General features: G+C 40.1%; 1 protein-coding gene across 1 annotated transcript in view; it reads left to right on the top strand.

Annotated features, from left to right (window-relative positions):
• CDC5L (cell division cycle 5 like) overlaps window positions 1-16,415 on the top strand; it is a 45,841-nt gene that overhangs the window by 13,991 nt on the left and 15,435 nt on the right. Inside the window, exons 10-14 of the mRNA XM_019537142.1 lie at window positions 2,466-2,628; window positions 4,041-4,205; window positions 7,156-7,236; window positions 7,583-7,828; window positions 11,045-11,242. Coding sequence (XP_019392687.1) covers window positions 2,466-2,628; window positions 4,041-4,205; window positions 7,156-7,236; window positions 7,583-7,828; window positions 11,045-11,242 — 853 coding nt within the window. The remainder of the gene's footprint in view (window positions 1-2,465; window positions 2,629-4,040; window positions 4,206-7,155; window positions 7,237-7,582; window positions 7,829-11,044; window positions 11,243-16,415) is intronic.

Below are 16,415 nucleotides of genomic sequence, written 5' to 3'. Positions count from 1 at the left end.
GGCAGGATCTCAGGTTTCAGGTGGTCACAGTTGTTTCCAGCTTGGGAAAATATGAAGATTTCATTTCAAATATGAACTTTCATTTCTACCCAGGAGAACTTTTACCGTCTTTTCTCTGATGCCTGATAAGAGGGTGTTTGTGCCTGCAAGTTTGCGATTAAGAATTTTTTTTTTTTTTGCAAAAGTCAGGTTGATCTAATAAAAGAGATCACCTCTGTCCACAAGCTTATAGAGTAATGCATGTATATGTGGGGTTGACTTTTTTTTCAATAAAGTAAAGCAACAGGATTAATTGATTAGTGTCTAAGGGTAGACTCTAGCTTGATGTCCCCTCCCCACCTCAATCTTTGTAGCTCCCCCCCCCTTATATATCCTTGTCAAGTCCAGCCCACATTGTCTTAACTCTGTTTATAAAAATCGAATCATCTGGGGTTCTGGTCCATGCCTATTACTCCAGTGGCTACAGTAATATAAGTAATACTGTGCTGGTACATTTTAAAATGGACACTAGCATTCTGTTTGGTGACAGATCATAACCTTTTCCAAGTATTGCCTCTGAGGTCTCTGTGGGGAGTCACTTGATTAAAAACCACTGTGAACCTTTGAAAAGCTGAGGTAAATATTTTATAGGCCATACATATGTGAGTGTATATATAAAATTTCTTCTGTTGCCAATCTAAATATTATGGAATTGTTAGTTTGACTCTTACAGTAGGTCCTGAATAAACACACGTTCCTCAAATGCCAAGTTCCATAGGACTGAAAAATATTACCCTTGGTGCATTTTGTGTGTGAAGTTTTTCAACCCAAGTTCTAATTTTATTTCTATATATCATGTTCATGGAAGTACAGAATGAAATAAAAGGGGCCTTTGTGGCAGCTTTTCAAAAACGCTCTCAGCCCAACCTCTGGGAAAAAAATTGTACCCCTCTTCTGCAAAGGAATCTCTAAAACCAGATGTTTTTTTCTGTAGAGACCTGTTGAATTCAGTGGGGCTGAGCAGGAGCATAGGGTTTGGCCTGTGCCGTTTTGCTTGCTGGATATGATGTTACATTTAAGCACTTCCATTCCCCGAAAGCTTAGGTTCGCACATGCGTAAATGTACTTCGCTTGTATCAATCTAGAATTTTGAGCAAAGAAATCTGTGCATATAATATTAGAAGTGGTGGTATTAAAATGTATCTCCTTTTATTTAAAGAAGCAATAATATAATGAAATAGAACCTTTGTGCTATCAGTGGTTTTAAATCGGGTTAGATTTTTTTACTATTTATTTGTTCAGCAGAACATTTCTCAACATGTAAGTAAGAATACATTTATCTTGTTTCCTATGCTTCACTGTTACTCTACGGTAGTCTGAAATTTGTAATGTTTTGCTGCTACTAAACCATGGAAACTGTCATCTTTCACTACAGAATACTGAGGCCTTGGTTGTGACAATACTTCTGAAAAAATAAGTTTAAAATGTTACTTTAATGCATTCAAATCTTGAATTTTTTTGGTGTAGGAAAAGCTGCGTTTCGTCTCTGTGAAACTAGAATGTTGCTTGTTCTGGGCCAAATAAAATGAAGTTTGGTTAAATTGGTTTTGACATTTTGATGTACGATTTGCTGAATAAACCCTTTTTTAAGTCTAAAAATGAATGGCAGTATTTTTCTAAATGCCATTGTTAAAATGATATAACTTTTGTACTTGTACTTTGAATGTGGTGCTTTGAGAGAGTCAGTGAGTGTGTATGTACTGTTACTTTTTCTTCATGGAGAGAAATTACTGATACGTTTTTTATTATAGTGTTATAGCAGAGTCATATTAATTAGAAACACAATGATCTATTAAATCATGCAATCCAGCTCGCTCTTGGCCAGGCTTGTTCTGTACAGCACATGTTCTATCTATCCTGTTCTGTGAAGATTTTTACTAGTTCTTACTCAGTATCACTATATTTGTTATACTATACTATAAAGAGTGAGTATTTTCTCCTTTAGTGTGGTTGATTCTATTATTTGTACAGAAAGTGTTACCAGTTTTCCCTATTGCAATGTGAAATATCTTCACAAATAACAGAGTTATTAAAGTGTTCTGTCTATTAAAGTGATTTGCATGGGCTCCAATCACTGAATCAAATTTCTTTTAATGTATGTACTTCCTGAAAGCCTTGGTGGTTGAGAAGTACAATTTCATTAACGGCCATACGAGGGCCAGAGAAACAAAAGTGACCTGTTTCAGGAAGGTTTTCTTTCTTGAATCCCAAGCTAATGTCCTAACTGCTGGACCAGATGTTTTACACCTGAATTTTCTCTTCACTGGCACTGAAATCTGGTAGGCTTCAGGTCGAAATATCCTTTACCCGATTTGGTTTTAGTTTGCTCCTTGTAATCATCTTACCACTGGTTTTAGTGTCTTATTAATATCTGGGTACATTTTCTGGTACCGCTTCATAGATCAAATATGGGTTTTTTTTCCTAGGACTCCTTCTCATGGACCAGAAAGTTTAACCCCTCGTGGGGGAACAACCCCTAAACCAGCAGTTGGAGCAACACCAGGTAGAACTCCCCTGCGAGACAAGTTAAACATCAATCCAGAGGAAGGAATGGCAGATTACAGTGACCCATCGTATACAAAGCAACTGGTAAGTAGAACATAAGAGGCACCTGAATCTTCCATTAAACGTCTTCAACGTTAAGATTATCCCCTTAACATACTTTACCATTTTAGCATTTTTGTAACATCAAGAGTATACTTTAAAAACAAAGACGTTGCCACGTAAGAAAACTAAAAATGGCTTTGAGTGAAAGAGCCCAAACTATCCATTAAGGAAAGATGTTTGGAAATAACAAGGTCTTAGTCCCGCTTGGCTCTTTGAAGCTGAACAGGAAATACTCCGTCTCAAGGAAAGATTAATTTTTTGTGCAATCCAACTAAACCCTCAAATCCCTCATAATCTTGGCTGCCAGTTCCAGGTACAGGACCTTCTCATCAGCCTTCAGTGTTGACAAAATGGAACTAAAAGATTTTTAAGTTTTACCCATTAGGAGTTTTTGGCCTTGGGATGTCCAGGAATCTTGTGGTCACATTCAGATTTTTTCATTACCTTTTTGAGTTTTCCAGTCCTGGTTATTCGGCCAGATAAATCTTGCCAATTAGATGTAGGGTAAGAGGGTACAGAGCTAATAGGCCTTACGTTGGAACTCCCTTTTATGTGGCTAACTGCAGCCTCTACTGTGGCTTTGGATGGCTCCCACCAAGGGCATTGGTGTTTCTCTTAGGACTTGCAAAACACATGCAATCCAAAGCCCATTTTATTTTTTTAAGGATATAGCTCTTAGAATCCAGAATATGAAGTTTCTTTCAGTTTAAAGGACAAGGCCTATTTGTAGGTACTTAAAGAGTGTTTCGGTGTGATGTCAGTGTGTTTAAAGTAAGCCTGGCTTTTGCCTATGGAAGGGTCAGCAAGGTTTTTCAGCATCCTACAGATCTCCCCAGTGTGCTATTGCTCTTGCTATTAAACCACTGTATCATAGTTTTTTCAGGTTTGAAAGCTGCAGTACTATCTAAAAGAAAAGTCTCAAGTTAGCCAGCTCATAAATAGCCCTATACCCAGTACTTTTATCAGATGCCTTCATGAAATGCATGGCTTTGTGAAATCCTAATGTTGCACTGGAAGTTCCACTAAAAAGAGCCACTCTTAAAGTAGCCCACTGTCTGTTTTTTGTGAGTGGTTTTTCTTGCACTAGGTGTCTTTAGGGAAGCTCTACATCCTCTGCAAACACCAAGAGATTCCTTCACTCCGGAGTGTGTTCACTCTGCCTTTTGTATGACAGGGTTTAATAACATTCCTCCTTCATTAAACATCTTTAAAATTAATGTTCACTTATATGTTCTATTAATAATTGGTTTCCCAGGAAGCTTAAAAATCACCATAAGGGACTTTTGTTCCTTTTTCCTGTGTATGTATTAGGTTAGGAACATGGAAACCTACTGTGTTCTGTAAATCTCTGTTCATAAATACAGAATGATTAACACTTGATTAATTTTCAACAGGAGAGGGAATCTCGTGAGCATCTTCGTGTAGGCCTTCTGTCTCTTCCTGCCCCAAAGAATGACTTTGAGATTGTATTACCAGAAAATGCAGAAAAAGAGCTTGAGGAACATGAAGTAGATGAGACATTTGTAGAAGATGCTGCTGATATTGATGCTCGCAAACAGGTGAGAATAAGTTAATAAATTGCCAGAAAGACTCCATGCAGTAGGTTATTTCATGTAGTTTGAGAAGAATGCTTAGTAAAAGCAATGGCATGTAGAGGAAAATGAGCAAAACTGTTAAATGGACTGACTTTAGGACTGTGGTTCTCAACATTTTTTAGACTCAATGGACCCCGTAGAAAATGCCAGCTTAGTTTTTTTGACTCTAGAAAAATAATAGAGCAATTCTTCTGTTGCAAAGAACTCAGACCACAACACATCAGAATGTTTTTAGCACTATACGTTCCATTTGAAATCATTGGGTTTATCTTGTGGATCATGACTGCGCACCTAAAACTGTCATAACACCCTGGTTGAGAATCACTTCTAGTCAGGATATTTAAAGGAACATACTTAACTTTAAAAAAAATTCAGTTTATATTATAAAGTTAGTAAGTTAAAAATATCAATCCCACCTAATCTTAACAGATTGAAAGGTTTAATAAGATTCTCCTGAAAAAGAAAAAATATTTTCATTTTCTATTTCTAAGTTCCGATTCTGCAAAGATTCATAGATTTGCTTATCATTATGCAGATAACATTATCATTAAAAAAAAATGCGTTCGGATTCATACTTAATACGGCAGCTGCTTGCCACATGTGAACTTTAATATGAAGGTGTGGCAAGTTGGATTTTATCCAACTGGGTGCTCTGATTTTTATGTATTTGTATATATTGCTTTTTTAAAGTTCTACGGTAGGGATATTCATTTTAGAAATTTAACTGGAAAGTTGTTTTTAGTGCATTATCCTTTTAAAGCAGTATTTTAGTTATCTACCTTGGAAAGTGAATAAAAGACGGAACTTTATTAAATTTGAATCTTATGAATACGTATTAATGGTTAGGATCTTTGTTAATGCCATCTCCTCTTTTGGAAACAATTGTACACAGAGTAGAATACAAATACAATACAAATCTGCATGGTCTTGTAACCAAAGGATGGGATATATTTACATTACATGATATATACCCTTGGTTAGTATGAAAATGGGTGCATCTACACAAAACGTTTACTGTGAAGCTGCCTAACTAGCTCCACTGTAAACATCTCAGTGTCTATGTGAGCAGTCTTGTTAGGCCACAGTAAACTAATAAACTCCACCACAGCTTAGTACTTGTAAATCAAGTACTATCCTGTGGCTGAGTTTATTTTGTGGATGAAATTTTTTTTTTTGTGCAGTGCAACGGATGTGTAAATGGTGATAGGGCTGGCTGGGGCACAGGGGTGCTTCAGTGTAGGGGCTGCCTGCTAGCTAGCCCTGCACTGGAGCACCCTCGCGGCCCAGCCAGTCCCTCTGCAGTATGGTGCATCAGGTTGGAGCAGCCTCAGGTTGGCAAGCTGACTCCTCTTCCCCCAGATCCCCTGCCAGCTGGAACTGCTGCAACCTGGCTCAATGTGCTGTAGTTGCGGGCAAGTTCAAGTGGCACGCCCAGGAGTAATAAACTCCGGCACAATAAACACCAGGGTTGATTGCTGTGTGTTAATGTCATGTGTAGGCATGCCCATTCAGTGTTATTCCAAAATTTGTCATACTAACTGCTTGGCAACTTGGAGCTATACAAACCAATCCACAAAGTTCTCTGAGTGAGGAGTTGGTGTCAGTAGACTATGAGACAAATATGGAGTAAATACGTAATAGCATTTATCTACCTCCCTTCTATAGTTGGAGGAAACTGAGATCCAGGGCAAAATTTTGAAGCAATAATGCTTTGGAGAGAGAGAGAGAGAGAACAGGTACCTTGTCCAAGAGGTGGTGGCTTTTAAAGAGGCTGCGCTTCCAGTGGTGCTGCAAGAAAGGTGCAGTGTGGAGCTCTGGAAGGGTGTAGTTAGTACTCTGCCTGCCCTGCTGCTGTGTAGGCATAAAAGGCTATTTGCTTTGTTCAGGACCAAATAACTTGTATAGCATCAAGTCAGGTAACTTTATAACAGCCGTAAGCTCCTAAGCCAACAGGCAGGACAAACTGTTCCCTGACATGTGCCCCCAGAGTGTAATTTAAAAACAAAAAGTGTCACCACATAGGAGAATATAAAAGGTCTTTGAGTGCATGAACCTTAATAGATTTCCAGCTCCTGCTTCCTCTGTGCAAAAATGAAGTTTATTTCCTACATATGGGACCTTTTTACCATCTTTAACTTTCCCTGAGCCTGATGGAAGGGCATGTGAGCCCGAAAGCTTGCAAAAAAAGATAATTTTTTTGCAATTTCTCATTTGGTCTAATAAAAGGTATCATCTCTGAGCCAAGAGTTCTAGGTTTTTGCTTTATTTTTTGAGCCTTAATAGAGACATATCTACGTTGACGTTCCAGTATCCTGCTGCCAACCTGTGGCGGTCTCTATAAGTGTGCTGGAGGCTGGTTCATAGCTCCATTTTTTCCTCTTGCACAGATGCTGGCTATCATCCTTCTGTTAGACACAGCTGCCTCAACACTTTATTCGTAGCCAGGATGTGGGGAAGCACAACCCCTGGGTTGCTTACTAAACTGCCATCATGGGATAAGTGTTGGCCTGGCAACAGATTAACCAGAGACCATAGAAAGCTGAAAGAGCAAGACCAGGTGGGGTCATAGAGTAGATTTCTCATGCAGGTGAAACTAAGGTGGGAAAATGCTGAAAGAGCAGCATACTGGAGAGACCAAGCCCATGGGATCCATAGCCCAGCAAAGTGAATGAGAGACTTTTTCCATGAATTTTACTGGGCTTTGGATCATGTATTAAATTAGGACCATCTTACCCAGTGGGTAGAAATGACTGGTCATTCGGCCTTTGCACTCTCCCATTCTTGTCATTTTTTGCTGTGTTCTTTATTCCCATAAATTCTCCTGCAGTGGAGCCTGCTGCTGTTCATCTCATGCATTACTGGGGAATAACTGACTTTATTGCAGTGACTAGACTAATGTGAAATATCTGTCTAGGCTATTAGAGATGCAGAACGTGTAAAGGAGCTGAAGCGTATGCACAAAGCTGTTCAGAAGAATTTGCCGAGGCCTTCGGAAGTAAGTACAAGAAGTTTCTTCACAGTTTGTGTAAATCCAAATTCCCTTTTATTGCTCCCCTTTGCTTTAAAGGAGATACCAAAATAGTCCTTTCCACTTCATTGGGAGGTATAACAGAACTAAACAAAGTCAGAATAGAATAATGATGTTCTGTTAGTATGCTCATTTCGTTACCGTGTGGCCATCTAGAATACAAAATCTGGACTAGGTAAAATCTGATTCGAAGCGTTTTGAGCATCTGTTGCGTACAGCTTAGTTCGTAGTTCCATCGGGAATGTTTGAATGGTATAGGTACAGTTTGGCGAATGGGAGTGTTTGTTTCTAAACTTGTTTTATTTCTGGGTAGGTTAATGAAACGATCCTGAGACCCTTAAATGTAGAACCTCCTCTGACAGACCTGCAGAAGAGTGAAGAACTGATAAAGAAAGAGATGATTACCATGCTTCATTTTGATCTTCTGCATCACCCATATGGAGAGCAGCCTGGGGTTAAGAAGGGGAAAGGCCCAGGATTTGGAGCCAGCAGCACAGAGCATATGACTTATCTGGAACAAAGTCCTTATGATAAGTTTTCCAAAGATGACCTCAAGAAGGTAAGAACTGTGTGGCATACTGCTACCAACATATGGACACTAGATCCTGTCTTGTTCCAGGAAAAGCAGGCACTGGCTGAGGTGAACCTGTATTGGGAGACTTTCAAAGACTGGAGGTGCTGCGAGAAGTGTCGTTTGTAATTCAGAGGCCCAGCCTCCCCCTGAATTATTCCTAAGCCAGTGCCTCTGCCTGCTGAAGGGAGGCGTTGTGTTCTGGAAGGTTTGGGTGTCTTTGGATAAAATTTAAAACGTCCGAATTGCTTGGCACAAAACTTCTTACTACTGTTGCCACAGTAAAACTACTTGTTATGTTAAACTAAATGACCCTGTAGCCTTATATAGGGTGTGATCTCTTTTTACTTCCTATCCTCTGCCTGCTAAGTATTGTTACTGTTCATTACTAGAGAACTACCATACTTTTCTTGTGCTCGCTGCTGAGGTGGAAACAATCCAAGAAGTGTGATAGTTAGCACTTGATTTTTTTCATTCAAAGCTGCCCAGGCACTGACTAACCTTACAGGATTCCAGTATGGGAGGTCCATGTGTATTCTCTAGTTTTTCCACACTGGCAAAGAGAGACCAAAAAGATTAAGTGAGTTTTCCAAGTCATGTAGAGCCATTGAGTCAGTGGCAGAGCCAGAATACAGCTAAGTTTAGAAGTTACAACCTGATTCCTTCAGCCCACACAGCTTTCCTGTAGCCACTGTCTGTATCCCCAGGGTGGTTGGTTTGTTTGGTAAATGTTGGAAAGGACCTTGAGACAGTCAGCTGAAAAATGCTGCAGTATTATATGGAAAATAATGAGTACACATTTCCAACACCCTTCTCCACCTAGTCACTGTCAGCTTCATAAACCACTTTTAGCAATGCTCAGCTCTAAGGCCATGGTATTTGATTTATGCCACTGCCAATTCTGCTGCTCTGCATTTAACGGGATCTTCATTTACAACAACTGAGCTTGAAGCAAAGCTGGCTGGACATAAGGGTTGCTATATAAACAGACTTGGTTGCTACTGGAACAGCACAGCACTCTGGCTGGGAGCTCCATCTTGACTTGCTTCTATCCTCCAAATCAAGCAACTGTCTCTGGGTCATGTACCAAGGCCTTTTGTTCAGGATATTGATGCATTAAGTAATTACAGATGTTTCACTTTATAGCCAAATAACAGATAACAAAGTTCAGAAGTAAATCAGTGGAGTTTGTTCTTTGAGAGATTTTCCCCTGTGAGTTTGCCAGTAATCTTTTACTAATGTTACTTTGTCATCAGAATGGATGAAAAGGACAAAATCGTGTTCTACTGAGTGTGTTTTATATAAAAGGGTCATGCATGGTTAGGTTCTAGATAGATTTCTGTACAGGTTCTTAGACTGCCCAGCCCAGATATCTGGTTCCTCGGGAACATTAAAGATGTAAAAAACAAAAAACAGATTTGTGATCGTATCTCAGTTGTGATTTCAAGAATCTAAGACTAGCAATGCTGAACAGAATGTACTTCCAATGTGTTAGTGAATGAAAAATTATGTTTGAAAATTTCATAGCAGTAGAAGCTAGAGATGGAAAATGCAGTTAGATCATGTAGTTCACCAGCTTGCCAATGTCAGATTGTTCCCTAAGGTACATGTTTTAGTGCTTTGTCCAGTCTATTTTTAAGCGTACCAAGAATCGGGGCTTCTGTCACTTCCCTTGGAGACTATTCCACATTCCAGTAGTTCTCCCTGTCTGGAAACTTGCTGAGTAGTCGCTGGAAATTTTTTTTTTTTCATTAATTGTCAGACAAAACTTGTTTTTCACTCTTTCCTTCTTGCTCTCCTGTCCATTGAGCAGTACCCCCATACAGCCATCTGTACTTTCATGTGGATTTTTGACAGACTGAACATCACCATATAAGCTAGTCTTCATTAAAACCCTGATAGCTCTTCTGATTTTTTTTTTTTTTTTCCTCAACCCTCTTTAGAAGATGCCACATTTTCTCCCTTTATACAAAGGGCCATCTAAAATAATGGAGCTTATAAAGCTCTGAAAACTAGATGGATTTCGTAACAAAATAATCTAACCAGGCCATCCAGAGGTAAAAATTCAGGCTCCTGTGGGGGGTGGGGAGAATGATTGATTTTTAGGGTTTAACTATAATAAAAATGTTTTGACTCTTATTATTCTGTCTCATCTAGATGCATGCCTGATTAATTACTCGGTTCTTGTATTTTTCTGAGTGGATGATTCCAGGCTTCTTGCTACTGTAAAGATTAGCTGACATTCAGTGGTGTATCTACTACAGTGGTTCTCAGCCTTTTTAGACTCAAGGCGCCATTGGAAAGACTCAAAGCACCCCTTGGGAAATAACAGCTCTTAGCTTTCACTTTTTTGACTACAGAAAAATAATCGAACAGGTTTTCTATTGCAAAGAACTCAGAAAAAACATAACTGTACATTTCTGTTTGAAATTTCTGGGTGCCCTGGTTGAGAATCCATTGAATATGGAAACTCAGCATTTGCTTTTTACAGTAACACACACAGCAGAAATGGGAGCTATGGCGTTGTATGTTGCGGATTGTCTTTGCTTTTTATTGGGTGTATTACTAGCGTGTATACCAGGTGTGGTCCTGAGACCGGGACTGACCTCTCCATTATACCAGTTTGATCCATAGAGTTATGCCAGTATAACAGAGCAGGCTTCTGCAATATCAAAGATCTCTTTGGAGACGCAGGCACACACTGTCCTGCATGATTGGTATTAGTTGTGTCCCCATTTGGTTGTGTCCTCCTCTGTCAAAATGTATTTTTTAGCTATGAACAGCATAGTCTTCCCTGCATGGATTTTCCCAAGCTCTTCTGAAATTGAGAAGCAAAAGGAAATAGGTTATTTCTGTCCGATAGAGCAGCTGCTAGAATACCTGCCCTTCTCCCTCTTGAACAAATTGCTTTTATCTCTTGCAGTCAGATTGAGATGTTTCACTGCTTTTGCAAAGGACAGCAGAGTGCAATATCAGGACTGGTCAAGCTGCTTGAAATGAGGAGCTAACTTCAGTAGGAGTAGCCCTTTTCCTGGGATTCATTTAAAATGCATAACATCTGTGTTAAACTTCATAGTTAGGTTATGCTAACAAGAAGATTTTTGTAACGAGAGCAATGACCTCTCTTAATTGCATGATGGAGGTAATGAGAAATTGCCTCATGCTGTATCTTATTGTTGTAATTTATCTCATTGTTCCTAACAGGCTCAAGACCTGTTGGCCCAAGAGATGGAGGTGGTAAAGCAAGGAATGGGGCATGGAGAGCTCTCTAGTGAAGCTTATAACCAGGTGTGGGAAGAATGTTACAGCCAGGTGTTATACCTGCCTGGACAGAACCGATACACACGAGCAAACCTGGCCAGCAAAAAAGACAGAATAGAGTCTCTTGAAAAGAGGCTTGAGGTTAGTATAACTTTTCCACTTTTGCACTTACATTTTTTTTACCTTGGCTTTCTTTGTTCGTTTTGGTAATTAGTGGCAGACTACTGGATAAATTATTCATGCCTCACAGTTGGGATTGCAGTAAAAAAGACCATCAAGGAGCTCTCCTAGGGACTTGAAAAGATTCTTTAGCGTTTAAATTACCTTCTCTAATTTTAATTCTTGCGTCCTGTATGAGGTAACTATAATGTCCCTGTGGTCCTTTAACCATACAGGTGTAGCAAAACTGTTGTGACCTTAGTCCTGTTTCTTTTCAGGGTTCAGTTGGCAGCAATTTTAGCTCCTTTGCATTGCTGTGAGAGCATACGGAGGTAACAGTTAATCTGATGTGCAGTGTAGAGGGGCAGCTCTTCTTTCCCTTTTTGAGATGGTTCAAAGTTACTTCTAGTCATAGCCAGAGAGTCTAGCCCTATAAGTATATTAAGAAAATTTAGAAAGGTTATTTTTTTCAAATAGCAAGAGATTACCCCAGTCAAAAAGGAGAAAGAGCTCCTTATAGAGAAGAAAAGAAGCTTTACTACAAGAACATGCAGCAACATATGGTCGATCAGAGTGTGGGAATTTGCCATTCTACAATAGTTAAATGCTCCATGGGGTGGGGGCCAACCCACCTGCTGGTTTATGCTGCTCCTATGAAGTCCTTCATTGCCTTCCTCTTAACTTGGCAATAAAATCTGCTTGAAGGCTGTGCACACCTGCTTCTTCCCCTGCCTACATCTCTTCTCTGCGCTCAGTTTTTCACATTCTGTCTTGGCAGATCCTTCTCTCTCTCTTGTTCTCGTGCTCTCTTTCTTGCTACAAAGTTTCCCTGAAAGCTCTTCCTCCTTCACTTAATATGCAAAGCAATAACTTTCCTTTCATTTTAGTCTTTCTTTCCAGCTCTCTTCTCCTGTGAAATAAACCAAATGTTAATCCACCTCGCAACAAAATCTTTCACTCTTACGAAAGAGAGCAAATTCCCAGTACTCTGAGGTATCCTGATGGACAGAGAGGCTGGGGCTATGTTATTCTAAATAGAAAAAGTAATACAAACTATTCAGTAGCATCTATCAGTGAAGCTTTGCAGAAGACACTGACATATGCAGGCAAGTGTAGAATATACACAGCATTAATAGCAAGAGGTAGTTAGCTGTGCTAGTCTGAAATCAGGCAGAAGGCAGGGCAGGGTGGCACCTTAGGGCACCTATACACATGCCCAACACTTGCTCTGAAGGGTGCTAATTGTCAACACATCGGAGCTGAATTGATTAATCAAGTCTGTTGGAGTATACTAGTTAGCCTCGGTGTCCATGTATTCTACTTCCTTGTGCTTCAAAATAACAGCAGGGGCACTTAGTTAAAGCTCAGTTATCAAGCTTTAGTTAAAGCACCCCCCTGTGGCTGTTTCCAAGTGTCCGGTGCTGAATACACAAGACACTGTGGGAGCTGCTTTAATTAAAGCACCCCACCCTAGAGCACATGTAAAGTTGCCCTTACACATTAACTCTAGGAGCATCAATAGTCCAAAGTAAAATTGGATTGATTATTTTCATAAATACATGTTAGTAGCACTTACACCTGATCTTCCTCCCTCCCCCACCCAATATATTTTTTTCTTCTAAAAGTATCTCTCTAAATTCTGCAGTTTTTCTGTAGTTAAAAGTTTTAAGTTCTTCAGGGTTTAGCAACAGCACAACCTGTTTTTCTGGTATTGAATTTGTTTTCTGGTATTGAATACCCTTAGATTGGCAGCACCAGAGAAGATGATAATGAGCATATCTGTTGTGTGAACTGTTTGCTAATTGAGAAGATTATCTAAATGGGCATTCTGCTCGAGTAAGAGCTATAGGATTGGGCTGTAAGTTGCTGAGTTCCAGGGAATTCAACATCGCAAGCCCTTATTGGGGAGCATTGCAGTTGTTATATTCATTGTCTCCCAGCAGAGTGCAGTGTTGCTCTGTGTAATGCTTTGCACTGCTTGCCTGTGACAGTAACGGATGACTTGTTAATGCTCCAATTTATACCCTCTGTTGTACAATATTTTTCTTATAAAAGGTATATCTTAGTTCAGAGGCACCCAGCCTTCTTGGTGACAAGGGTTGCATCATGCCAGAGACTGGTCGGCTGCATCTAATTTGTATACAAATGTGTATAATCTTTGAAATTAAATATGGCATGCACACAGCTATATGAAACAAACACTATTAAAATGGACAAATTAACTACTAAAAGATTTTTAAAATGTCAGAATTAAGGCTGCCTATGCCATTCTAATTTGACTTCTTATACATAGTTATTCCAAAACCAGTCTTTAATTCATGATCACATTCTGCTTTTTCCACAGGCCCATTCAGTACGCATTATGGATTGGGCTCCCGTAGTTTTCACTTTTCAGTCTGTGACCTGATGCTTTATTTACTGCATGCTGAACAAAACCTGTTCTAAAGATAGAATTAGTCATTTCCTTAGGCATTTTTGTGGTGCTCACCACTGTAGTCTCTAAAGGTTTCATAGACATTGATGGATCTTGTATTTACAACACCACTGTAATAAAGAGGTCCCTCCCACCCCCCCAATACACTGTTTGACAGGTAAGGAGCTAAAGCACAGGCTACAGTCAAAGTTGTCCACTAATTTTGGGTTCATAGTTTGAGCTGACCAGCATCCGACCTTCTTTCAGAGTACACAATTGTATACAGCATTATATGTGTTCAAAGCCAGCTCCCATTGATATCCGTTGCACCTGTGAGTGCATGCCGCTTCTGCAAATCATGCTCCAGGATCTCAAACACTCAGGAAATAAGACACATACTAGTAATGACAACTTACAGAGCAAGTGGCATCATGTAGGAGTTCTACAACAGAAATAGGGATAAAAGCTGATTCTTCAGCTGTCTTAACCCCAGCCCTTCCTTTATCTATGGCCTTTGCCTCATGCCTTCCAGCTTATACAACAGAAGAAGGAGGGAGTCCTACGGACAGCTGCCTTCTTCCTTGTACAGCCCCGTATCATCCTCTTAGCAGGGTCTGACCCATGTAGCATCTGCTGGAAAAATAGGATGTTGTCATGTCATTAAAGACTATCATAAATGAATGTGCGCAAAGGGACAGCATTAATTCATTTTGGCATTTTTATTTTTGAGTACTTGGCTTCACATCCTTATGTGTGTGGATTTGTAGATTTTAATAAAAACCCAACCAAAAATGTTAGCACTCGCGTGGGTTATCAGCAGCAATGAAACTTCTTGGTCCACAATGCTGATCTTTGCCTCTTGAGTTAACAACGTAACTGCTGGCAGTAGTAAGCTGTTATCCTCTGTGGACCAGCTGAGAGACATGCATGGTGCCCATGGGTTTTTACATCTATATAAGGAGCAGAGGAATGGTGAGACCCCATAACCGTGGATGTAATTTCTGGCTCTGGAGAATAGCGTCCTCTTGTGGCTGTGCATTTGGTATGTCCACTTCTCCAGATGTCTTGTCTTCTCCAGTCTTTCCTTATTCTGTTTTCCCCCCATTCCTGGTTCTTCATTGGAGTCCCATTGTCGTTCCTTAGACAGCCCTAACCTGTATGTTTGAGGCTGCTCATTGTAGTCCCAACCTCCTCGCCTAGAAAGCTCAAGTTTCTTTCTGAATCCTCTTATCCCCAGTCCTTTGACCCAGCTGTTTTCAGTTTACCTGCCTCATGGTTCCCCATCCTCACTGGCTTCTAGTCCCCAGGGTCCTCATTTAAAATCTTTCCATGTGCACCTCCAGTTTCTTGTGCTAGTCTCTTTGTCAAACCAGTATCTGTCCTCCTTAGCATCTCCTATCTACTGGCTTCCGGCTGAAGTTTTCTTAATTAAGAATCTCTCTGCACAGCTCAGTTCCCTACTTCTTGGTTCTCTGATTTGTTATCCTAATCCATTTTTAACCCCCTGCCCCCCTACTATCACTGCCAAGGTCTGACTCTGGTCTCTGGTAAGTATTTGAATCCAGGAGTTTCCTCCTTTGTGCTGGCTTGGCCCAGCAGGAGAGACAGTAATAGCACAAGGAGAGAGAGTTTCTCTACTCTTAGTTCAGCTAACCAAGAGACACCTAACAGGGGTTGCAGCATCCCAGAGAGGCAAGGTTTACCTTGGCTCATACTCTTTCCACATCACTATAAAAATAGCAGCTGGGAAATTGATAATTGCAAGTCAGTTCTATGGCTGCTGATTGCAGTGGTCCCTGACCAGCTCTGATCATGTAGTTGCAGTTTGTGCTGCCCTAATGGTCTGATCCAAGAGCTGCAGTTGCAGAGGGAGCCCTGGCTCAGTGTAGGGCTGAACAACGTTCAATGCAGATGGAATATGGGGGGAATTTAGCTGTTAGGATTGAGGTTTCAACTAAGCAGGTGTGTGAACTGTTAGGTTTTTGTTCTTCGGGTTTTTTAAAATCATTTATATTTAGGTCAAAGGACAGCAGGCAGCCCATCCTAGACCCATAAACCATCTCCAGATAAATTTCAAGCTTGTGGTGTTTCACATGGAGTGCTAGAGCTTTTCAAAGAAAGGTCATCAGAATTTTTTTTTTTTTTTTAACTAGAGTTAAAAGGATGTCTTTTCACAATCTTTGTCTCAGAAATAGCTGGCTGCGTTGGTCTTCTTAAGACCAACATACAGCGCAGAGAATTGTACCCCAAATGGTTAAAGTTTAGCATAGTTTTATGAGCAAGTGAAATCATGGTCTTACAATGGGATAGGCAGGTAGTATTAGCCCCGCCAATAACAAACTAAGATACTGGCTTGCACTTTCTCTGAGATGAGTAGGAATTGCAGGTGGTTTGAGTTTGCTAGCAGCAAGATCCAAAATTGGTCGGCGTTCTGGGATGTCATTAAACCCTCAAACTGCACTAAAATCGAGTGCAAAGAATAATTTAGGCTTAACAACACTGCCTAGAGGCAGCTGTACGCTAGATCATCACTGTAATTTTTCTGTATGGTACTGTTAATACACCGCAGGTTTAATGTGATAAAGCCCAGTGATTCCTAGCACTGTTTTCACTGCTCAGAGATTACCAGGTAGATTTATGGCATGGACAAAGGGGTTTTTTGTATAGACTGATTTAGTGACAGCAGTGTTGGGGTTTTTTAATATAATGTTTACTTCTGTAAGAGAGAGTGTGATATCACAA

Source organism: Crocodylus porosus, unplaced genomic scaffold (assembly GCF_001723895.1).
Source record: "Crocodylus porosus isolate Cpor-Errol unplaced genomic scaffold, CroPor_comp1, whole genome shotgun sequence".
Lineage (NCBI taxonomy): Eukaryota > Metazoa > Chordata > Crocodylia > Crocodylidae > Crocodylus > Crocodylus porosus.
Note: the sequence above shows the minus strand (reverse complement) of the source record. Positions and strands in the feature narration are given on the sequence as shown.